Raw genomic sequence first — 23,901 nt, forward strand, 5'->3', positions numbered from 1 at the left:
ATGCATGTGCATATATATATCTCATTATGTCCTGTTTTATATGTGTGTGTATGTGTATATATATATATATTTTCTGTTTATGTCTGACATTTTTGAATTTGTTTCATGTTAATATGTCTAAACGGATTAAAACATCAACATTTTTTTTTAAACTTAAGTTTAAGAGATTTAAAAGTACTACTAAATAGCCTAAGTAGTTAAATTTGTGTAGTAGTATAATGTATTTATCCCACCTCTAAACCACTTCATATTCTTGTGTGTTTAGTTTATTGGTGCTGCTACTGTGACGACAAATTTCCCCTTGGGGATTAATAAAGTATCTATCTATGTTGGTATTATTACCTACCATACTGTTTGTGTTCCTGAGCAGACCCTTAATTAAGTGTGGCCCCTTTCTGTTTTTAGGGTTTAAAATTACCTAAAGTGACAGTCCCTCTCGACGGACCCGTCCACATGTATACACTAAGTAACCTTTGGATGTGTGTAAAAAAAGAGTGAGAGTGCAGCTGTGGCTCAGAGGCAGCGCAGTGACGATGCGGCGGCTGCGGGCGGAGTCTGTCGGCCTGAACCCTCTCTTTCTTTCTTTCTGTCTGGCTGGCTGCTGTCCTGTCATCGGCCTGGGTGTGGTCTTGCAGTCAAGGGGTACCGTTAGCAGGAAATCAAGCTCGACCTATTTCACTTTAAGGCGAAACAAAGAAGAAGAAAAAACACTCGCGCGCGCGTAAGGTTGAGAAGAGTTGTTTTTGTGGTCGAGCGGAAAGTAGCGTCGGTGTCCTCGCGACGGGGAAAACGTTCAACTGGCGCCGTGGTTCTGATGGGAAAAAGTTTGCTGCTGGTTTCGCTAACCGGTCGTTTGATTTAATAACTTTTTATTTTTTAAAAATAGAACCTGAACCGGACGCAAAAGAACGGAAAGATGCCGAAGACGGTAAGAAATGAAACCGCATTTACGCTAGCATGTAAAAACTAACGTTACGGTGTGTTCCTGTCTGTCGCCCTCTCGCTCCGTACCCTCCGTGCCATGAGGATCGGGTGTTATTTTATTGATACTGGTACTTGATATTAACCTTTTAAATATCCCCGACTGCATCTATGGGACACATTGTGGTGTTTTTTTAACACCCTTTCCATCCCCTCAGACTCATCCGAGGGTTACTCGGTTACTTTCCGTTATGTGTGCGCGTGCGCGCTCCCGCCTGTTTGTTCATAAAAAATAAATTAGCGCCCTTAAATCAGATGCTTGATTTGGGCGTCGCGGCTCGGCTCGGCACGTTACTACCTCGCGGGGAGCTTCTCTCCGCCCTGAAGAGCCACAAATCACGTTTTCACTGCCTGCGTCCAGCTGAAGCCGGCTGTGTGGCCTGCTGCCGCCGCGGCTAACGAGCTAGGCCTCCTTTTCACTCAGCTCTAACGAGGAGGGATTTGAACTGTCATTCGGGCCAGCTGTGCTGCCCAAATCTGGAGCAAATGGAGGCAAACTTTTAAAAAATAGGGAGGTGGCCCAAGGGGGGAGGCACTAAGAACTATGGTGCATTATTGCCAGTGTTAAGAAAAGAGGCCAGAAAGGTTGCTCCGCGCTGTGAGGCACCCAGCAGAGCTTCATGGATGTGTGCTGGGGTGGCTCTGAACAAAGAGAATGATGGTTGACTCTTGGTTGACTCTTTGTTGAATTCAAACAGCATTGGGCAGAGCCCACTGTGTCCGGCTCATGCCTTCATCAGCTGCAGACTGAAGGGAAAGTGGGCTCCAACCCACCTCTTGTGTTTGCCTCTGGTGAGAGCATGAGTTGGGCTTTGAGTCAGCACAATGCTCTTAAATGTACAAGCTCATAGAGACAACAGAAATCTGTGCGCCATCCTTCTTATTCACAGTCCAGACCCACGCGCTCACTCGGACAATACAATGGACATTATGCTGCAAAGAGAGACACACAGGGGCCATGTGATGAAGCTGAGGCGATGTACAAAGACATTTAGATGTCACAAGGGAGGCATTTTAATTAATTATATCACTATTATCTAGTTATTTCATTACATTACATGTCATTTAGCAGACGCTGTTATCCAAAGTGACTTACAATAAGTGCATTCAACCTAGAGTACAAACTAAGAACGACAAGAATACAGAAAGTAACATTTCCTCAGCATAGTCGAACTACAAAAGTACCATAATAAGAGCTATTTCCTTCAAGGGAGCGTCATCAGATGATCTTGTGCATCACTACCTACTTCGGAATTTACCAATTATTGTGGAAATGATGTTTTTGGAACTATAAGTAATTGTTATTGTAAAAGGAAAATATGTTGTCACGGTTGTCAGAGCATTAAGCCAGTATTGTGAACACATGCACTTTCCAAATTACAAACAAGTACAAATTGTACCAAATACCTTCCTGCGGCATTGTTTCTGCTTCGACTTCCTCTCTATTATTACCAGCTGTCAACCTGAAAAGAAAATGCCACAGCATCCTGGCATTTAAAGTGCATACTTTAGTATACTTTAGGATGCACTTTAAAACAGTTTAGTCATATCAGCCTTTTAAAATAAACTCCACAGGGCCATTTTATACAGTCAAATTGTGCTACCGGGGCAATTATATTATTAGTAGTAGGAGTAATTACAACAGATTGGCACATGTATTCATAAAATGGTGCTTTGAATTTGAAGTGGATTTTTTTGGCGCAATACAAACAAAATATAATGTTCCAAATACATAAAGCAGTGAAACATACTTGACCGGAATCATATAGGGTCGGTATATCCTGTTTGTGGCCGGGGGACTTTCTGACGATCTGTGCTGCACCTACGCTTATAGGAATGAACATTGTTAATGTGTCTCACTGCAAGTGTTTACTATTCTCTTTAAATGTATTCTAGTCCTTCACTTGGAGTATGTCTTTGTGCCAAGTATCTGCAGAGGGAAAGTACTACACTAGTAGTCTGTATTATGTGTAGCAGCTACTGAGGGAACAGCTGGGGACCCGACAGACCTCTAAGGAATCTGTTTGGCACGATCGGTTCACATTAGCCCAGGGAAAGTCCAGCTGTGTAGGCGAGAGCTTCGCCTGTACATAATAAACTAGGACAGAGGAAACGAGTAGTGGACAGCATCGATGGTCAAGAGGAAGCAGAAAGATATTCTCAAAATAAACAGGGACAATGAATGATGAGCTAAAGGCTTGTGGGGTATCTAGACAACAAGGCGTACCTTTAAACATTAAACATAGGGACCCCCAAGGCAAGATATTTGGTCTCCTTTTGTATGGATCCAGCAAAGTAATGCATCAGTGATAAAGTTGTTAGAACCCAGAGCTGCTATTGCAACACTCAGTGGCCCATTTCCTTTGGTAAAGCTTGCAGCGCCATGTGAAGACGCCGTAGACGCGCCGTAGACACGCTGTAGACACGTCGAGACACGCCGTCGAGACACGCCGTAGACACGCCGTAGACACGCTGTAGACACGTCGAGACACGCCGTCGACACGCCGTAGACACGTCGAGACACGCCGTCGACACGCCGTAGACACGTCGTAGTCACGCCGTAGACACGCCGTAGTCACGCCGTATGAAAGAAAGAAGCGGGACAGTGATTCAGCAAATGATCCAAAGCTAACGGCGTCCAGTGAAAGTTGTTCCCCCAGATTTGTAGACAAATCCACAACAAACCGGGCCAGGGAGTGAAATTCATTCTATCCCTTCAAAATAGCTTTTCCATGAACTGTTTTGGTGATTTTTTTCGGTTAACTATAACCTCACAGAGGCAATAATTATTGAGAGACTCAGAGTTTGGACTCCTTGGCTTGAGTTTCCCAAGGAAGTCGCGTTGTGACTCAAGGTTTCTGCTCTTACATCAGTTCCTCCCCGGTAATCTCCTTGCCTGCAGCCTTATAAGGACTTTCACATCACAGTCGAGCTGTTCTCCTCCCTGCTTTCCCCGAGCGCGGTCCTCGGATGCCGTGCTCCACTTCAGATTGCACTGCAGCAGCGCAACAAGTTCAGGACCGACTGTCGGCCGCTGTTCATCAGTGTTATTTTACATTTGAGTGGACATACGTTTTACATTTAGATGGTTTAAATACTATTCCGTCTGGCTTTATGGCTCAAGTCTAACTCTATGTTGTAAAAGAAGAAGAAGGAATTCCCAGCTCACTTACTGTCTTGTCGAATGGTCCTTAACTCAGTAACAGTTTGCTCTCTTTTTGCTATTTGAACAATAGAACGAATTTCAGTGGAAGTTCAGCAGACAAACAGATGGTTTTTGAACCAGTTTTTAATTATTCACAAGTGGTGAAGAAAGTGAATCACATTTACACATAGACGGCACCGTTTTATCCACAGATACAGAAACAACCTGCTTTTATAACACAACATGTGAGCCTAACTTACCATTATAGCCCGGTATGTAGAAACCATGACAGATGCTGCTTTCCTGTTAGCAGGAACAAACCATTAACAAGGTTGGCGGTGGAGAAATGGTAAATGGAAACACCCAGCGGTATGCAAGCAGGGGATTAAATAAGGCTGTATAGTGCACATAGCAGAGCAGATTAACAGTGTGTGTGGAGGTGGTGGACAAACTACAATCAGAACCTTTTACACAAGTCGTGAGTTCAATGTTTTCTGTTTGGAGGGAGTGTGAACTTCAAACTTCTGAAAGTAAGTTCTTTGTTATTGTTCATTCATTATTTTTGCTTTAATATATACTCTATTTTTTATGGATTTCTAAAGCTGCTGTTGGAATGAAATAAATTAGGGATGCACCGATCTGATCGGCCGATATTCCCATTATCGGTTTTGATCGGCGTTCTCAAAACGGCCGATCAGATGACGTAACATCTGCGACAACTATCAGACACGTTTCAATCGCCGCGCACCGCAACGGAGACGATGCGCCCGGCGAGGGCCGCAGAGTGAGATGTCAGAGGGGATCCTCACCACCGAGCGGCGTCCCCGTCCCCCGAGTTGAATCTCTGGGTCAACTCAGCCGACTCTCACATGTCTGCCCCTATAGACTGATGCTCACGGTAAACGCATTCGATCGGGAGCGCGCGAGGGTTTTGATAAAGTTAGCGGAAGGATTTAAGTGACAACATCCGGTTTTGCAAAGTTAGCGGAAAGAACCACGTGAAACAACATCCGTTTTTCAAAATAAGATGTCGACAAGTCATACACGAACATATAAAAGTAAACAATGAACTGATTTTGAATCTTTATAGATCGTTTCTGAGATTTAGCTTAAATTATGCTAACATTAAAACATTTTTACTGTACCAAGGAAGAGTTTATACAAATAAGTCAGACTTTTGTATGTTAAAAAAAGTCCTGTAAATAGATTTCCCCAAGAGTTCCAGGAAATGAATGATGCAGATGTGTTCCATACATATCTGAAATCCCCTACAATAGCAATCAAACCATTTTAATGTGTCAATTAGGACATTTTTCAAAGTAAAAGTCCTAAATGTTTAAAGAAATCTGTAATTTCTTTAATGTTTGAGGTGCTTTATTTCCTCATAGTCCTCGGCAATAATGCTACACAATAAATAGAATGCTTCAATCGACACCGTGATCAGTGATCGGTATTATCGGATCGGCAGGTACTGATTTCAGTGATCGGTGATCGGCACCAAAAACCTGAGCGGTGCATCTCTAAAATATATCATTTAAACCATTTTCTGAGAAATTGTATATAATCTCCCGCTAGAGACATAATAATTATTAGAAACAAATATTATTACAATTACTCATTACAAAGACGAGAGATGAATGTTATGATTATTTGTCAGTCATTGTAATGAAAGTGTCTCGTACAACCGTCAAGCCAGCAGCGTTCAAACTGTACATAATGAGAGAATAGCAAAAGCAAAGCTCCACAGTCGACATAAGAAGAGGGGTTTGTATCCGTCTTGTGCTTGTGTGGTCAACTTGTAGGGACTGGACTATGCTGGAAACATGGAATTAGGCTTAAATACTTGTATTAGGTATATAACATCTATATTGGAGAAAGAACATGGTCAGATGGGTATTCTACCTACATGTTGCCACCTGGTCTTTTTGTTGGGTCTACATATTTGTTGTGTATATGTCTGTGACAATATCAAATTAGCTTTTGATCCAAAAGGAGACTTAGCAGACCAAACCAGTCGGGATAAAACAGCCCGTACCTGGTCAGTAGGAGGCTGACGGTTGGCAACAAGATGGCAGACACAGGCAGGGGTCAGAAGGAAGGCAACGCGTCACCAGAATAAAGGAGAGCAGAACAAGTCCAGAACAACGCTGGCAACACTTGTCAATTGGCAAGGAGTAGTAGCACCTGAGTGGTCTAGATCAGAGGTCCCCAACCTTTTTTGAGCCACGGACCGGTTCCGTGTCAGAAATTATTTTCACGGACCGGCAATATAAATGACGTAATAAATATGACGTCATACAGTTATACGAAGGGCATAAAGTGCCAAAACTACAACTCATCATGACGCCGAATTAGTGTGAGCCGTGCGCTTGTTTACCTGCAACGAGCCGCTAATGGAGACGGCGACACAGACGTGTGTTTGGTCCGCTGCTCCTAACCGAGTTCTGGTCGCTGTCATTAGAACACCGGCAGAGTTGTTGTGTGAAATGTCCCTTAAGGCCACCGTCATTTGCATCTTGAACACATTTTCTTCTGCTCGGACGGGCTCGATTCACCGGGTGGGTTTGTTTACAAATGGGTTGCAGGTCTATTCTTTTGCAGTCGGGTCTTTTGTGGTTGGAGTACCGCTCAAACTCTTTGAAAAGCCTCTTCCACCCGGTCAACGTCTGAAACATGTAGAATATTCCGCTGTTCACTCGCCCACACAGCAGCGACTTTATCGGCCAACTTGAAAACAGTTGTCATTTCCCTGAAGTGACAGAATTCATTGAGCAGGTTGAATATGTTTTAAGATTCTTTGTCAATGTGCCGCCAGCAGAGGGTTCGGCGCGTGAGACTCGCCTGCAGCGATAAACCCGAACTTTAAGACTCCTGAACGCGGCTCAGACGTACACACGGGTGGATCCGGTCCTTTTTCAAAATAATATATTTTTCCGACTGATTAAAAAAAAAAAAAATTACAACTTTTTTTATTCACTTTTTTTCCGCGGCCCGGTTTCAACCAAGCCGTGGACCGGTACCGGGCCGCGGCCCGGGGGTTGGGGATCCCTGGTCTAAATAACATGGTTATTGTGGTGAAGGAGAGTTGTGTTGGCTGGTGATAAGTCAAGTTAGCATATAGTAAACGGGCGATAAGAAGAGTCAATCAACAGGACGTAGCTGATCGGAGGGGATGAAGCAGCAGGTTTTCCAACAACCAAACAGCTTGTTTATAATTCTTGCGGTGATGTGTTTCATCTTTAAAACAGTGGTTGTGGCCACCAGTTTGAAAAGACCTTTTGCCCTTTGTGTTTACTGTCCCTGCTTGGAGAGAATCCTCATCCTCTTCTCTCCTCCTCCCTCTTCCGGCCTCCCGGTGTCTCCTCTTCAGCCGCGGGGTCAGACAGGATGACTGCTGAAACGAGAGCACTCGTGTTTTTAATTACCAGGATCTAAAATAGTTCTTTGTAGTATCGAGACGTTGCTGCAAAGGCAGCCCTGCGGTGGGGGGGTGATGTGTGTCTCCGGGCTTTTCGGGATGTATACACATGCTTGTTGTCTTTTCACACGGTTTCCCTTTTAGCATTCAAGCGATAACATGAACACAGCTTGTTAGGCTGTAAGGATGTGGCTCAAAACCGATTCGGCCATCACGTCACATTTCATATTCAGCTTGACATTATACCTCATAACTGTTGAGAGGAACATGGTAAGAATGAACATTTAACATACTAACTCCCCTATATTCACATTTTAATTTGACTGGATTGAAGCCGACCTTATTGTTCTCGCCTCTTGACACCCGCAGCTCGTCTTTCGGAGGCGCTGTGAGTCGGGTCGGTGTCGGTGGAGCTCGCTGTGGGTCCATCGTTACCCAATTGTTCATTGTCGTCGCTGACCTTGTGTGGACGGCAGGACTCAGAAGCACGACTCCGATTTGGCCCCCGTCTTGCGTCGTAGTGACATTTGCGATGTTTGTCGCACCGTGCCGCTTCGCTCAGTCGACCACTCGAATGAAGCGGGCGTCGTGCAAAGAGTTGACGGCAATCTTGCTCACAAATCTTTTTTCCTTCGAAGGGGAAGGTCCCACTTAAAAGATGTTTGATTAATGAGCAGCTCAGTGGAGGAAACATTCAGCTCTCGCTGTATTTGTGTCACTGGGTCTGGACGGCTTTCCGCTGCTCTCCTCATGGGGTTAATACAGATTTTAATACCGTCATACAGCGCTGGTGTTTTCGGTTTGACCCTTCTTTCATTGCTAGTTGATTTTATCAGTTGGAGTTTTCCGCGTTACAATATGCACATTTACTGCTTGTGTTGAGTTGTAATTAATCTAATATTACGTCTACCTTATGGAGACTATTTCTTTGGTACAATTTGGGACAAACAATTGTAATATCGTTGTTGGTCCCTTAAAATGTAATCTAGTGCCAACATCAAGTCAACATTTCCATTGGCTTATACTAGCATGCTAATATGCTAAAGTAAGATGGTTAACATTATCCCTGATGTTAGCATTTAGCTCAATGCACCACCATATTTTAATTGATGTGACGATTTTTTATTATACTTGTCATGTATCGTGAGAGTAATTTATCTTGAAATTAGATGTAAAACTGATTTAACTACATATACATTTATTCAAAGTCAATATACCATATCATTTTGGTTTTTCTTATGATTTAATGTCAGCAAATTAGTTTTTTTATTACGTATGAAGTGATGAGTTTGTTTGATAACTCAAAGGAAAGTTACACTAACACGAGGAAATTAGGCTTTATGGTTTTTGTGACACAGCTGTGATCTGTGCGAATAAGGATACAGTATTCAGAGATATTAGAAATAACCAGAAGTTTCAGGCAGCCAGTGAGGTGGAGAGCTCTTGAAGAGCTTCACGTTACGGAGGTTCTTCCACGCGCCAGTCGCTCGTCATAAAGTGAGTCAGAAACGACACGAACAGAATCGGGCTTTATGCCTCCAGCTTTTTATTAGTTGTTGAAGTCTTGCTGTGGTTTAAAAAAAACAGTTGAGAATAGGTCATGGAAACTTGACGCGTTGTCCTGAGAGGGGTGGTTTTTTTTTTAGCATGTCCTAATAATAGGGTGTTAAGTGTTTTTTGAATTCTGTCCATGAGAGACACACCCGAACCAGGCCGAAAATGTTCGGGTGCAGTTCCCTTTTCTTAGAGAATTAGCTATCCCGCTGCAGGAAATGGAATCGCTGAAACCCCAACAGGGCGGTTATGAACCGAACTCTAATCTACACACCGGTGAAACGGACGGTCGTGAAAGTTCATAGTTTTCCATTTAAAGAGTGGGATACGTCTCGGTGGCTGGAGGCTCAGCGTGGGCCCAGATTGTCGGTTTCACCACAACTCTTTTTGCTGCTGGCGATGACAGGATGTGAGACGAGGGGCAAGTATCCTGAGCCGTAAATGGGGTCCTGGTGACATGAATGGGAAAGAACGCAACACTAGTCGGCCCCGCAGCTGGGAAATAATGCATCCCATTGTTGTCCCTGGCCGGCGTGGCCCTCAGCCTGCACAGTGATTTCCCAATAGACATGCTTGCTGCTGTTTTCGTCATCTCTAAGAGGACAGAGAAAATGAGAAACGCCTCCGTGGTCAGTTTCCTCTCTGGGCGACCTCGGCGGAGCGGGGCTTTAACCCTCCTGTTACCTTCGGGTCAATTTGACCCCATTCAATGTTTAACCCTCCTGTTACCTTCACATTTACTCACATATTTTACCCTCGGGGTCAATTTGACCCCAGCAATTAAAACCTCCAGAAAATTATTAGAATTCATATTGTTTCCCAAGTTTAACCCTTGTGTTGCCTTAGGGTCATTTTGACCCGAATCAATATTACACCCTCCCCCCGCTTTAGGATTAATTTGACCCCATTCAATGTTTAATGTCGGTGTTCTTTCGGTAGTCAACAAACAAACATAAAGTGCCTCACACTTAAACTTGGAAAACAATATTAATTCTAATAATTTTCTGGAGGTTTTAATTGCTGGCGTCAAATTGAACCCAAAGGGTAAAATATGTTAGTAAATATAAAGGTAACAGGAGGGTGAAACATTGAATCGGGTCAAAATGACCCAATGGCGGGGGGAGGGTGTAATATTGATTCGGGTCAAAATGACCCTAAGGCAACACAAGGGTTAAGTGTGAGGTACTTTATGTTTGTTTGTTGACTACCTAAATAGCCCTTTAAATATATAAAAAAGTTGATATTTCTTATATGTTTGACAGTGAAAAACAGCCTGGGGTCAAATTGACCCGAAAGAACACCGACATTAAACATTGAATGGGGTCAAATTGACCCTAAAGGTAACAGGAGGGTTACGGTTGAATATATTCACATTCATAACTCCTGGCACATCCTTTTGCAATACGCACACGCTTTTTCAGTCTCTTGAATAAAGCAGAGCCTCACTAGCTAAATAACCGGCGGTCACTAAGTGCGTTACCTGACGAGGATGAACCTGTTTATCAAAGTCCGCTCTGGCTGCTTTGCGCTTGTGCAGAAAGCGTCGCAGGAAGCCGACAGGTTGCTCGCTACGCGACAGGATGCCGGCGACTCTCATGAGAGTTCAGTGTTCGGCAGCAGCGCCTTGCAGCCACCAGAGGATGTGGTCACTTCCTGTAGATAAGTTCTATACTGAGACGGGGCCAGAGTGGCAGGTTGGAGGAGGAGGAGGAGGAGGATTTATTAAAACATTCCCAACAGCTTCATTCAGTCATCAGCTGATGAACCACTGCATGTGTGATTATTTGTTGTTATTTATTCTTTTCTAAATAGTTTATTTTGCCAATCTGATGATTTTATTTTTTTAATATAAAACCACTAAGGGGCAACAGTGAGCCATTTGAAATTGTATATATAGTTAGTTATTTTAATGAAAGCATTCAGGGATTGTGTGTTCATTTAAAAACAAAAGTCAGAGACAATCTGTGACTTTTGACCGCTCAGAGGGAAACGTGAAACACAAAATTGATAATGCCAAGAATGATAATAAGGATATAAAGGCTGGATTATAGCACTAGATGTACGTGAGATGTTTATTTATTTAAAAACTCACTCATTCTTCCAATGCTCTCTCTTCCTCAGATTAGTGTCAGAGTCACCACAATGGATGCTGAACTGGAATTTGCCATTCAGCCAAACACAACAGGAAAGCAACTCTTTGACCAGGTAAGACAAACAGATGACGTGTGACTGTGATGTGAGTCCTATAGTGACTATAGTGTAATATAGATAAATAAAGTAAACCATTAGCAGCAGGCACGGTGCATTATTCTCAACTGTGTAAAAAACAAACTAATAACTCATAGTTGTATCACTTATTAGGTACAGAAACATTGCCTTTGTAAATTGTATCAAATGTATTTGTCATTGAAAAGCATATTCAATTCAATTCAGTTCATTTGTATAGCCCAATTTCACAAATTACAAATTTGTCTCGGAGTGCTTTACAATCTGTACACATAGACATCCCTGCCCCAAAACCTCACATCGGACCAGGAAAAACTCTCAAATAACCCTTCAGGGGAAAAAAAGGGAAGAAACCTTCAGGAGAGCAACAGAGGAGGATCCCTCTCCAGGATGGACAGATGCAATAGATGTAATGTGTACAGAAGGACAGATTTAGAGTTACAATACATTCAATGAATATGACAGAGTGTATGAATAGTTCATAGTAGGCATATTCCACGATGGAGGCCTCCACGATCCATCAGGCAGATGGAGGTAGAGAGGAGGAGTGGGCGGAGTCTCAACAGTGGGCGGAGTCTCAACAGGACAGTGGCGTCATCGGTAGCAGGAATTCCACGACCCAGACCCATCAGCAGATAGGATCTATGCCGTCTCATAGGGTCCGATGACCCCATGAGAAGTGAAGTCAAAAGGACTCCGGGGAGAAAGCAGAGTTAGTAACGTGTGATTGAGAGATGAAAATTCATCCCTAAGGAGAGAAAAGAGGAGATAGGTACTCAGTGCATCCTAAACGTCCCCCGGCAGCTATAAGCCTATAGCAGCATATCAAGGGGCTGGACCAGGGCAAACCTGACTCAGCCCTAACTATAAGCTCTGTCAAAGAGGAAAGTCTTAAGTCGACTCTTAAACGAGGTGACTGTGTCTGCCTCCCGGACTGAAATTGGAAGCTGGTTCCATAAAAGAGGAGCTTGATAACTAAAGGCTCTGGCTCCCATTCTACTTTTTAAGACTCTAGGAACTACAAGTAGTCCCGCATTTAGTGAGCGTAGCTCTCTAGTGGGGCAATATGGTACTACAAGCTCCTTAAGATATGATGGTGCATCACCAATCAAGGCTTTGTACGTTAAGAGAAGAATTTTAAAAGTGATTCTTGATTTTACTGGGAGCCAGTGCAGAGCAGCTAGTGCAGGAGTGATGTGATCTCTTTTCTTAGTTTGAGTGAGAACACGAGCTGCAGCATTCTGGATCAACTGGAGGGACCTAAGATACTTATTAGAGCAGCCTGATAATAAGGAGTTGCATTAATCCAGTCTCGAAGTAACGAACGCGTGAACCAATTTTTCTGCATCTTTTTGAGACAAGATGTGCCTGATTTTTGAAATATTACGTAGATGAAAGAATGCAGTCCTTGAGATTTGCTTTACGTGGGAGTTAAAGGACAAGTCCCGATCGAAGATAACGCCAAGATTCTTTACAGTGGTGTTGGATGCCAGGGCAATGCCGTCTACAGAATCCACATCACCAGATAATTGATCTCTGAGGTGCTCAGGGCCGAGTAAAATTACTTCGGTTTTGTCTGAGTTTAACATCAAGAAATTGCAGGTCATCCATGTTTTTATGTCTTTAAGACATGCTTGAATTTTACCGAGTTGGTTGCTCTCCTCTGGTTTTATCGATAGATATAGTTGAGAATCATCTGCATAACAATGAAAGTTTATGGAGTGTTTCCTGATAATATTGCCCAAAGGAAGCATGTATAAGGCAAATAAAATTGGTCCAAGCACAGAACCTTGTGGAACTCCGTGATTAACGTTGGTGGTTATCGAGGCGTCATCGTTTACAAATACAAACTGAGATCAATCTGATAAATAGGATTTAAACCAACTTAGTGCCGTGCCTGAAATGCCAATCGACTGCTCCAGTCTCTGTAACAGGATGTCATGGTCAATGGTGTCGAATGCAGCACTAAGGTCTAACAAGACCAGGACAGAGAGGAGTCCTTTATCTGCTGCCATTAAGAGGTCATTTGTAATTTTCACCAGTGCCGTCTCGGTGCTGTGGTGTTTTCTAAATCCTGACTGAAATTTCTCAAATAAACTATTATGATGTAGAAAGTCGCACAACTGATTTGCGACCACTTTCTCAAGGATCTTGGAGAGGAAGGGGAGGTTAGAGATCGGTCTGTAGTTAGCCAACACCTCTGGATCCAGAGTGGGCTTCTTCAGGAGAGGTTTAATAACAGCCACTTTGAAGGAGCTTAACCTTTGCTTTACCTAGAAAATATAACAAAACACAGCCGTCACATTTATTTGTTTCTATTTTTATCACGTGCAGGACTAGAATGTGGCTGGTTCCAACAAAAGACTTAGCATTTGTTTTTTTTGTTGTGTATGAAACAAATGACAACAAACATACAGCAGCATGCTGATGGCACCTGTTGCCTCCAGTTCACTGTGCGCTCGTGTTCTGATGGGGAGGCACATGACACAATACTTCTGCTTTGATGTCTCCAGGTTGTTAAGACCATCGGGCTGCGAGAGGTTTGGTACTTTGGACTCCAATACCAGGATACCAAGGGCTTCTCTACATGGCTCAAGCTCAACAAGAAGGCGAGAAGCTCCGTTTCTTTGCTTCCCTACAATGTCTAAAACAATATGGGTTGAGTCTTTCTTTGTCAAAATTGAGTTCTGTTGAACTCGAGTCTATTTACAGATGTATAACCTCTGCCCCTCACCCGTGCCACGCTTTATTTTAGGTGACCGCACAGGATGTGAGGAAGGAAAGCCCGCTGCTGTTTAAGTTCCGCGCCAAGTTTTTCCCTGAGGATGTGACTGAGGAGTTAATCCAGGACGCCACGCAGCGGCTGTTCTTCCTGCAGGTGAAGGAGGGAATCTTAAACGACGACATCTACTGCCCTCCAGAGACGGCTGTCCTCCTGGCCTCCTACGCAGTGCAGGCCAAGTATGCTGACTACAACAAAGAAGTCCACACGCCGGGCTATCTGGCCAGTGAACAGCTGCTGCCTCAGAGGTAACGCGGGTGCATGACCCCATTCTAACGTGGGAGTCGGCGTCAGATAGATGTCACTTTTTGGCCGCCGTGTTTGTATGCGACGTGTGTCTCCGCATGGCTGCTGACTGTCTGATGTCTCACCTCCTCAGAGTTCTGGACCAGCACAAACTCAACAAGGACCAGTGGGAGGAAAGGATTCAAGTGTGGCACGAAGAACACAAGAGCATGATGAGGTAACGGCTGGCGTGCAATAAGAGAGGTGCTCGCGCAACAAATGGCATTTCAAGAGAGAGAGAGAGAGAGAGAGAGAGAGAGAGAGAGAGAGAGAGAGAGAGAGAGAGAGAGAGAGAGAGAGAGAGAGAGAGAGAGAGAGAGAGAGAGAGAGAGAGAGAGAGAGAGAGAGAGAGAGAGAGTGTGTGTGTGTGTGTGTGTGTGTGTGTGTGTGTGTGTGTGTGTGTGTGTGTGTGTGTGTGTGTGTGTGTGTGTGTGTGTGTGTGTGTGTGTGTGTGTGTGTGTGTGACTCCTTCGTGATGCCGTGGGTCTAATTTAACTCACTCCCAGGACAATGTGGAGCTTTCATTGTCTTGCGCCCGGTCATGTTTTGTTTTAGCCTTGACAAGATATTCCTTCCGAGGCTCCTGATTGTCGACGACCCTGCGCTTCCGACTCAAAGCTCCAACATCTCAGGCGTTTGTGTGCTCCTTAATCCCTCCTCCATGTTGCACCGATTGAAGACACGTCTCATTTGTCCACAGAGAGGAGTCCATGATGGAGTATCTGAAGATCGCTCAAGATCTAGAGATGTACGGAGTCAATTACTTCAACATCAAGAATAAGAAAGGAACAGAACTGTTTCTGGGAGTGGACGCTTTGGGGCTCAACATCTATGAACAAAATGACAAGTAAGTGTTTCGACGACAAAGTGAAGTTGCCGTGAAAGCACACGATCAGCACAATTTGTGTTTATTCAGCTGACGCTTTTGCATTGTCTTCAACAGAATGACCCCCAAAATTGGATTTCCTTGGAGTGAAATAAGGAACATTTCCTTTAATGACAAGAAGTTTGTCATCAAACCAATTGACAAGAAAGCGCCTGTATGTTGACCCTGAATACCAAACAACCTCTTATTAGTTGATAATTCATCTGTCAATCTCCTAAACCTGTAATGTCGCTGTTTCAGGACTTCGTATTCTATGCGCCAAGACTCCGCATCAACAAGCGCATTCTGGCTCTCTGCATGGGCAACCATGAGCTGTACATGCGCCGCCGCAAGCCTGACACCATCGAGGTGCAGCAGATGAAGGCTCAGGCTCGGGAGGAGAAGAATCACAAGAAGATGGAGAAGTACGAGACACAAGCTCAATACTGTGTGTATAACAGAGGGATGATCCGCTCAAAAGATTATGATTAATGTTTATTCCATCGCATCTTGTTTACTGTTTTCAATTAGAGCTCTTCTGGAGAACGAGAAGAGGAGACGAGAGCTCGCCGAAAAGGAAAAGGAAAAGATCGAAAAGGAAAAGGAGGAGTTAATGGAGAGGTTAAAGCAGATCGAGGAGCAGACGAAAAAAGCCCAACAAGGTGGGTGACCAGTTAGAAAAGGCGTTGCAGGTTCTGCTGCAGTGTGTGCTGACCCGTAGTGCCTAATGGTGTGTGTGAATGTGTGTGTGCACAGAGCTGGAGGAGCAAACGCAGAGGTCTCTGGAGTTGGAGCTGGAGAGGAAGACGGCTCAGGAGGAGGCTGGACGTCTGGAGGCTGATCTGAAGGGCGCTGAGGACGCCAAGGTGGCGCTGCTGCAGCAGTCAGAGAACCAGATGAAGAACCAAGAACACCTGGTCAGTGATCCAAAACCACGTGGAATCCAAATGTCATTAACAAGAAAAACTAAAAGCACACGTCCTTTCAGGCGACAGAGTTGGCTGATCTGACTTCCAAGATTTCCATCCTGGAAGATGCCAAGAAAAAGAAGGAAGAGGAGGCCGTGGAGTGGCAAGAGAAGGTATGAGCCCAGTGGCCACTTGTTATTGTAACCCAACCGTCTTCTTCCGTTCAATACGGCGGTGAGTGGTTATAGGTGTTGAAGATTAAAGGACAGAGGAGATTACTGAGTCGCTCCACAATAGAACTGATGACATGAAAATAAAGGTTTTTTACGTGGATTGCAATGAATGTGGAGTTACATGTATACACAGTCAGACGGCTACATTGCTTCATCTTCCCCCTCTTTCAGTTTTTAAAACCTAAAATGATGCATTACAACAGGGGTGCTCACACTTTTTCAGCACGCGAGCTACTTATAAAATGACCAAGTCAAAATGATCTACCTCCGGGGGGTGCAAGTGACTTTCTTTTTTTGCTCCGTCCCGATGCGCGCACTCTGCGACGCGCGAGACGGAGAGCCGAGAAGTGTTAACGCGACACGTAGAGACAGAAATGACATGCTGTTGTGTAGAGACGATCAACAACAGACGGCTGTTTAGTTTAATAAAAGAACAAAGACGCGCTATAGAGAAAATTACAGGGGGGCGGGCCAATTTTTTTTAATGTCATGCGATCTACCAATACTACGCCGCGATCGACTGGCAGGTCGCCGCGATCGACGTATTGAGCACCCCTGCATTACAACCATCAGTATGTACACGTTATATATGTACCTATGGAAATAAATTACTTACTTATCACGCGTGGAGACGTGAGACATCCGCTCCACGCGTCGGGTGTTGGAGTCTCTCCAAGGGCATTGTGGTGGCTCTACGGTGGCCCACGTGTTGACCAAGGGGAACCGGCCACGCTCATTGTTTTGTGCTCGGGCAGTCATAAATAAACACATTGGCAGCTGTGTGGCGATGTGATCAGCTGGGCGAGTATTCAGAATGAGCTCGATGCGGACGTGGCAGAAATGAGTTAGTTCATCAATCGGATGTTCTGCTGGCCACGCTGACCCACGGTGAGGACGGGCATTCCTGAGGTCCTGCTGTTGCGTGTTCTTGGGGGAGGGGTGAAAACTCCCAGCTCGGCTATGTGAGACGGGGGCTGGCCGTGTGTGCCAGGCCGGCCCCCGTCTTCTTTATGGCCAGCGTGACTCATGCTGTGTGCGGTGGTGACGGCCGTCTCTGTGTGAAGGAACCCCCCTGTCTGATCCCTTGTGCACCGTTGGTGATATTCCGTTTTCATAAACAAAAGTGCTGGTTTCCATCTCGTGCATTTTTGGCAAACAGTGTAGTTTCAGTTGAAATTCCAGTCTCTGATAATTGGCTCTTATTGCTGGCTGCTCACAGCGCTCCGTTTTTTAACTCAGCGGATTTTGTAGCACAAGTTGTCCACCATGACTGAAGTGGATTGTTAGAGTCTTGAATAGATTATTTAAATTCAATTTAGTGTCCAAAATGTTATAATCTGCACAGTCGGCAACGTAGAACTGACTTTTCTTTTCCTCTAGCGCCACCGTCAGGTTCACAGTGTTTTGGAGATGAGAGAAAACTCTGGGCAGGATGGCTGTGTTCTGTAGAAGCGGTCCAACGGGCCGTTGTCTGCGCCTCTCCTCATTGGCTCTCTCGGTTCCCTCAGGCCACCACGGTGCAGGAGGACCTGGAGAAGACCAAAGAGGAGCTCAGGAACAAGGTGATGGTGGCTCCCGTCCAGGAGCCGCTCAACGCGGAGAACGAGCACGACGAGAACGACGAGAGCAGCGCCGAGGCCAGCGCCGAGTTCGGAGTCGCCAGCACGTACAAGGACCGCAGCGAAGAGGACCGCATGACCGAGGCCGGGAAGAACGAGCGCTTGCAGAAACATCTACTCGTAAGTCCCCGCTTGCACATCGTAGACGAGTCGGGTGAGATCCGTCGATAAACGGTCCGGTCGATGATGGATCGGAAAAGGCTAATTGGAAAAGTTTGATCTTCTAGGACACACGGCTGCATTTTAGAGGTCTTTAAAAAAAGACTTTTTGAATGAATAAATGTGTTGAAGTAAATCGTACTGACGAAGAAAACACGTGGGTCTCCCTGCTGCGTTCCTTCCTTCAGTTCGTCAGCTTCAGTGTCGAAGTAGTTTTTTTATGAGGTGAATTTATCCCCGCATCTCGATTGCTCCTTAATAAATCTGTTTTTACGATTAAGGATTAAGAGAAACTGATGATATCGAGGAGTTGCACAGGAATGTTACATTTAAAAGCCGATGTGGTTCGGGCAGGAAGCCCCTTAAAGCACATTCAGGGAGAAGAAATGAGTCTCACCCGCTCACGATAACAACCCGCTGTGACTGTCCTCCCCAGGCTTTGAGCTCCGAGCTGGCCGTCGCTCGGGACGAGAGCAAGAAAACGGCGAACGACATGATCCACGCAGAGAACATGAAGGCGGGACGAGACAAGTACAAGACCCTCCGACAGATCCGGTCAGGAAACACCAAACAGCGCATTGACGAGTTCGAGTGCATGTGAAGTCTGCGCGACCCGACGCCAAAGCCCTCCCAGCTGGGCCGCTCTGCCTGGACTGCAGGCCTGCATCACACAAGCTGTTTCCTCTGCACCCAAATAAATCGGATCCACCACATGGCATGGTTGCACAAGCACAGCACAATGTACACATGGATCTGGAAAACTCCATTTGTTATCATTCCTAACTTTGTATTTAGGCAAGTTACTGGGTGAAAAGGGACAAACTGTATTTTATTAGTTTCATTCCTCACAAGGGGCTTATGTAGCATATTAGCAATGGGCTCGCGCCTCATTTCATGACGCATCGAAGAAGCATTTTTAATTTCTTTATATATTTCTGTCACGTTTTTGTATCATGATTTCAAAATAAAAGGCTTCGAGAGCGATCCAAATTTCAGATTGAAAACTGTGCCTGCAGACACGTTGCTGCTGTTCACACGCAACGGTTCGTAAATGTTTCTCCCACAATGATCTTATAGTTTTAAAGCCCGATGCACTGTAATCCGGCGATGAAGAGCAGTATTATGTTTTTGCAAATATCCTTTAAATGTACTCACTGATCATTTGAGTATATTCTGAATCTGCCTGCTGTTACAAATCATTCAGTATTCATGCCCCACTCAAGAGGTGATATTAAAGATCAATTTCATTACATTTTTTTTGTCTGATTTTACATTTCCGAACACCTTCAAGTCTGTTTTCAATCCCGAGGCTTTCAGAGTAAATGTTGCTGTCATTCAGCATTCAATACAACATTTGAAGTTGGTACTGTACCTTTAAGAGTTTTACCCTAGTTCTATCCCTCTGCTTTTATTTTTTATTTCTGCATATGTGAGGAGCCTGTTGGATAATTCAAATAAATATATTTTTGCATTGCTATAACAAGTTCAGCATAAGGAATTACACTGTAGTTGTCACATAATCATCTGTAAAGGCAAAAGTTGTAGTTTAATCTTAAATTCTCATTAGTACAATTTACTCACAGATGAGAAGTTTCCTTCGACAAAATCTCGATATCATTTGATGCATAGAATAAAATAATTTCATTCAACATGCACTGGAAAACCATAGCGTACATTTGCAAATAGAGTCGAGACAGACTTAGATGGGCAACGTCTCCAATGCATGCATTTTTGATATACTGTATGAACTTAATTCCGTTTGTGTATTTTGTAATTTGGATTTTTCAGAAGTGATAGAACTATGTAAGGTGGAAAAACAGACACCACTGAGGATATTTTTGTATTATACAATCTCGGAGTACAAAGTAGCAGTTTTTGTTCAGAGCGAACATCTTTTTGACAAACAGTATTTTGGTGTTAACTAATAGCTCAGTGTTGTGATGGTAAGCTGATGGAACAAGCAACACCCAGAGCCTGTGATTGGACCAATGAAAAGACGCGACAGGAGACGCTGTCCAAGGCAAAATGCCCTGAATGGAAATTTAAAACCAGGCTAAAACATTTTTGCATGAAAAAGAACAAAACCTCCATATGTCATTTGTTCCATATTCCACTTTGTGGTGCAGACATGCGAAGGGTTTTGCTTGTTCTCAGATATTTAGACATGAGTGTTAGAAAGATTTATTTACACTTTTATCTAGATTCATCATAATGAATGAACTTTTGTCATTTGTACCTAGATGCATTTTGATATTCAGTATTCTCGCCCATCGCTGCGTAAAGTTCTTGTTCCATGAAATGTAAAAGTGCAGTCGTTGCTATTTGGGATACCTTTCCACGCCTTTGACAATAACTTGTATAATGCGGCGCTCTATGTTCTGCCTGAAGCACCATGTATTGACAAGCCTTCTTTTTGAGATTGAAGTGTAATTTGAACCCGAGTCATCATGTGTGAAAAATAAATGTATTAAAAGATGCTGCTCAATATTTTGTCTTGAATCAAAAAAGGGCTGAGATGTAATATTGTACAGTTACAGACAGTGCCTTGCCCAGGTTTTCCATCAGATCTCGCTGCTTCAAGTCTTCCTTTCATCAATGAATAAAGTCAAATTAAACTGATGTCTTTTCCTCTGACTTGTTTCCTTACTATTAGAACCAACGCTTCAACTGAAGTAGAAACCCATTTTAATTAGTCGTGTCTCATAAGCATCTTCATACTCCATATTCCTTTAGGTTTATCATGTCATACGTCTCCTCTGTTAAAACGTACATTAGGTCTGTAATATAGCAGTCACACTCATCAGATCCCCCTCGGCCCAGCGGCTAAGAGCCTCAGCCTCCAGCTCCCATCACCCTGCAGTTCTCCAATGAGCCACAGGATGGCAGTTCACCCTCAGTCTTCACTCAGGGTGACATGGCAACATTTTGAAAAGTTAACTCACGTCAATAACTATTTGGGTGATGATATAAGGATTGTCATGAATATATAATGCCATGTTATGATAATACATACATTCCTGCATACATATACGCACATACATGCATACATACTTATATATACATATACATACATAAATACATGCCGACATACATGCATACATACATACATACATACATGCCTACATACATACATGCATACATACACAAACATACATACAAACATATATACTGTACATACATACACATATACATACAGACATACATACATACACACACACACACACACACACATACAATGTGTTACACTTTTGGAATCTTACTTTTTGTTTTCAGCATGTAGACAATTCTCATTTCTACTTGTGGTAGCTCAATATTTAACTTTATTAAATCAATTATTCATGGGAATAAAGATTTCACCAAAAAACATCAAGGTAGTCAAGAGACCGTTCTGCTATTTTTGCGAATAGGAAATTCAGTTTCGTCTTGCTGAGTGACTTGGTGAACGTCCACCATCTCTGTCTTAACACCAAAGATCCTCTCCCACTTCCTCTATATGTGTGGTATAAGTGGTGTGCAGAGGGTGTTGAAATGGTTCACACTCTGAACTTCCACGTAGAGATAAGCGGCCATGAGTCTTGCCGCCTGAACAAGAGTCACAGCACCCGGTGTTTCACGCAGAGTGAGTCAGGATCCCTGGAAATAGATGTTCTCGCTTCATTCTTCTTCAGGTTGTTGGATGGGAACGCTAACAACATACCAATGGCCTTCAAGTCCTTCACTGCAATACCTTATTCTCTAATTGTTAATATATTGTTTATACATATTACCAAACTGGTTGTTTGTCTAATGACTGTAATTCCAAATCCTTTCACAGCACTGGTGACTCACACAATGGCACCAGGATTGCCAACTCAGTTAGGGAGGGAACAAAAAATAATATATATATATATATATATATGTGTGTGTATGTGTGTGTGTGTGTGTGTGTGTGTGTGTATTGCTTATAGCATAATGGTGCATTGGCACAGTCTGGGAATCTGTATGTTCCTACTGTAAAAATGTTCACTGCCCTCTGCACATTTAATGTCTCATACCAAAACAATGACATCATGTGCTTGCCTCTTAACAAATCCTGAGAGGTGCTGGTTTGGGCATGTTGTTACTTTTGGACCTGGCCGGTCCATTTTCTGCTAGAGCTTTAAAAAATCATATTTCGAGTAAAAAATTCAAACTATTCCTTTGAACAACTCATTTGAGGGCCTCTGATCTGCCTACGCTATACGCAGCGCTATATTATAATGTACTAGTGTTGAAAGGTTTCCATATCTCCGGGAGGAGCCACCTGTGCTGCCCGGAGTCGACTAGACGAAGGTGAGCTCAATCTGCCCTGAGCTCTGAGGACTGGAAGGAGAATCATTACTCTGACCTGTGTTTGCCTGTCGTGTTGCATCTGAACTGGGTTATTCTTCCCGGTCCACTGGGTTTGATAATGCCTCGTGTTTGTTTCTTTCAGTTTGACAAATTCCAATATTAAACTGATGTTTATTTGAAAATTGTCTAACTTTGTTCAGAGTGACTAATAGGTTAAGATCCATGTGACTTATCTGTGACGCATTTCTTTCTCTGCTGTAACTTATAGACTGTACATGTCAAAATAAAGTGCCTCTTTGGTTGAATCTGCTGACTTGCTGTCCGTGGACTCCAGCCCTCACCAAGCAGGTTGCACCTGAAACGACTGTATTAAGTTGAGCCTATACACCGAACAGGAAAGTCCAGTTCTTTGTCGTAGATGTCTTTTTTTATTTTTTGTACTGCATGAGTCACATGGCATCACATGCTGAACACCTTCACCTTGAGTGCAGAGCTGCATCAGGGTGCAGGTGCTCTGTCGGTGGGAACATTTGGAGGAGAATCATTGTAAAGTTTGCTCATCAGAGCTTCTAACGTGCATGATATGTCTGAATGTGACGCTGCAGCATGGCTGCTTCCCACACTGCATACCGTCTAATATCAAGTTTGGTTTAGGCCTTTTCTCTTATTTGGCTTCTCCCAATAATTGGGGTTTATCAATCGGTCCATTTCTTTCCTGAATCCACGTGGCTGCAACGAGATTGTCTGACGGTCGACTCCGAAGAGTCCATTAACAGCATTCAATGGTCAGTCTCCTTGATGGTGAAGGAGTGCAGTTACAGTACAGTTGTGAGTGCAAGCGGAAGTCCAGTGAGGGATTCATCGTGGTGCATTAGTCAAGAGTTAAATGAGGAAGTTACACAGCTCTGTGCAAAGCGGCTTTCTGGTCGTTGGAAAAAAAAAGTGTTGGTAATGTTGGTGTAGAAGTGCCAGTAATAAGTTGAAGGGGTTTGAGTGCGATGTGGACATTAAGGATTCCAGATGTTCTGAACTCTTTGCGTGGACTGAGGTCAACTGAGCGACGACCAATCAGCAGTGCAGACTAACTGCTGATGCTTCTTTGGCACCGGAAAGAGATGCCGGCCTGTCAAGGATGATCTGGATGAAAATGATGAGCAAAATAGGACTCCCATTAAAATAGATATACGGTTTAAAGAATAGTGCGATATAGAATAATAAAACAGACCATGGCACTTCATGGAGATCGAATTAACTTTAACCCGATTGTCAAACACCGTCTATACACTCTACTTAATTTGATCTAAATAAAAACTTTCTTGGTTCATAGTTTTCCAAACCCATACACACGCAGTTCCATAAGCACGTTCGTCCCACTCGTTGGGACACAAACAGTGGGAAATGTCTCCTCAACCCAT

At 43.8% G+C, this 23,901-nt stretch overlaps 1 protein-coding gene across 2 annotated transcripts; it reads left to right on the top strand.

The window, feature by feature from the left end:
* Positions 1-544: 544 nt before the first annotated feature.
* Positions 545-20,794, top strand: msna (moesin a). Of its 2 annotated transcripts, XM_056411195.1 has the most exons (13): positions 545-928; positions 11,220-11,303; positions 13,838-13,933; positions 14,080-14,354; positions 14,486-14,569; positions 15,092-15,238; positions 15,335-15,431; positions 15,518-15,681; positions 15,788-15,918; positions 16,013-16,173; positions 16,245-16,337; positions 17,906-18,136; positions 18,612-20,794. In XM_056411195.1, the coding sequence occupies exons 1-13, from the start codon at positions 917-919 to the stop codon at positions 18,774-18,776; spliced, it is 1,740 nt and encodes a 579-aa protein (XP_056267170.1). In that variant the 5' UTR covers positions 545-916; the 3' UTR covers positions 18,777-20,794. The 2 variants fall into 2 exon arrangements, with proteins under 2 accessions (XP_056267170.1, XP_056267179.1); XM_056411204.1 differs by lacking the exons at positions 545-928; positions 13,838-13,933; positions 14,080-14,354 and having other exon boundaries at positions 11,245-11,303.
* The last annotated feature ends 3,107 nt before the right edge of the window (positions 20,795-23,901 follow it).

Source organism: Pseudoliparis swirei, chromosome 3, assembly GCF_029220125.1.
Source record: "Pseudoliparis swirei isolate HS2019 ecotype Mariana Trench chromosome 3, NWPU_hadal_v1, whole genome shotgun sequence".
NCBI lineage: Eukaryota > Metazoa > Chordata > Actinopteri > Perciformes > Liparidae > Pseudoliparis > Pseudoliparis swirei.

Excerpts from the sequence above, each read along its gene's own strand:
- msna (XM_056411195.1), top strand. Across the intron at positions 11,304-13,837 it reads GAAAGCAACTCTTTGACCAG|GTTGTTAAGACCATCGGGCT; the intron begins GTAAGACAAACA and ends TGATGTCTCCAG. Across the intron at positions 14,355-14,485 it reads GAACAGCTGCTGCCTCAGAG|AGTTCTGGACCAGCACAAAC; the intron begins GTAACGCGGGTG and ends TCACCTCCTCAG.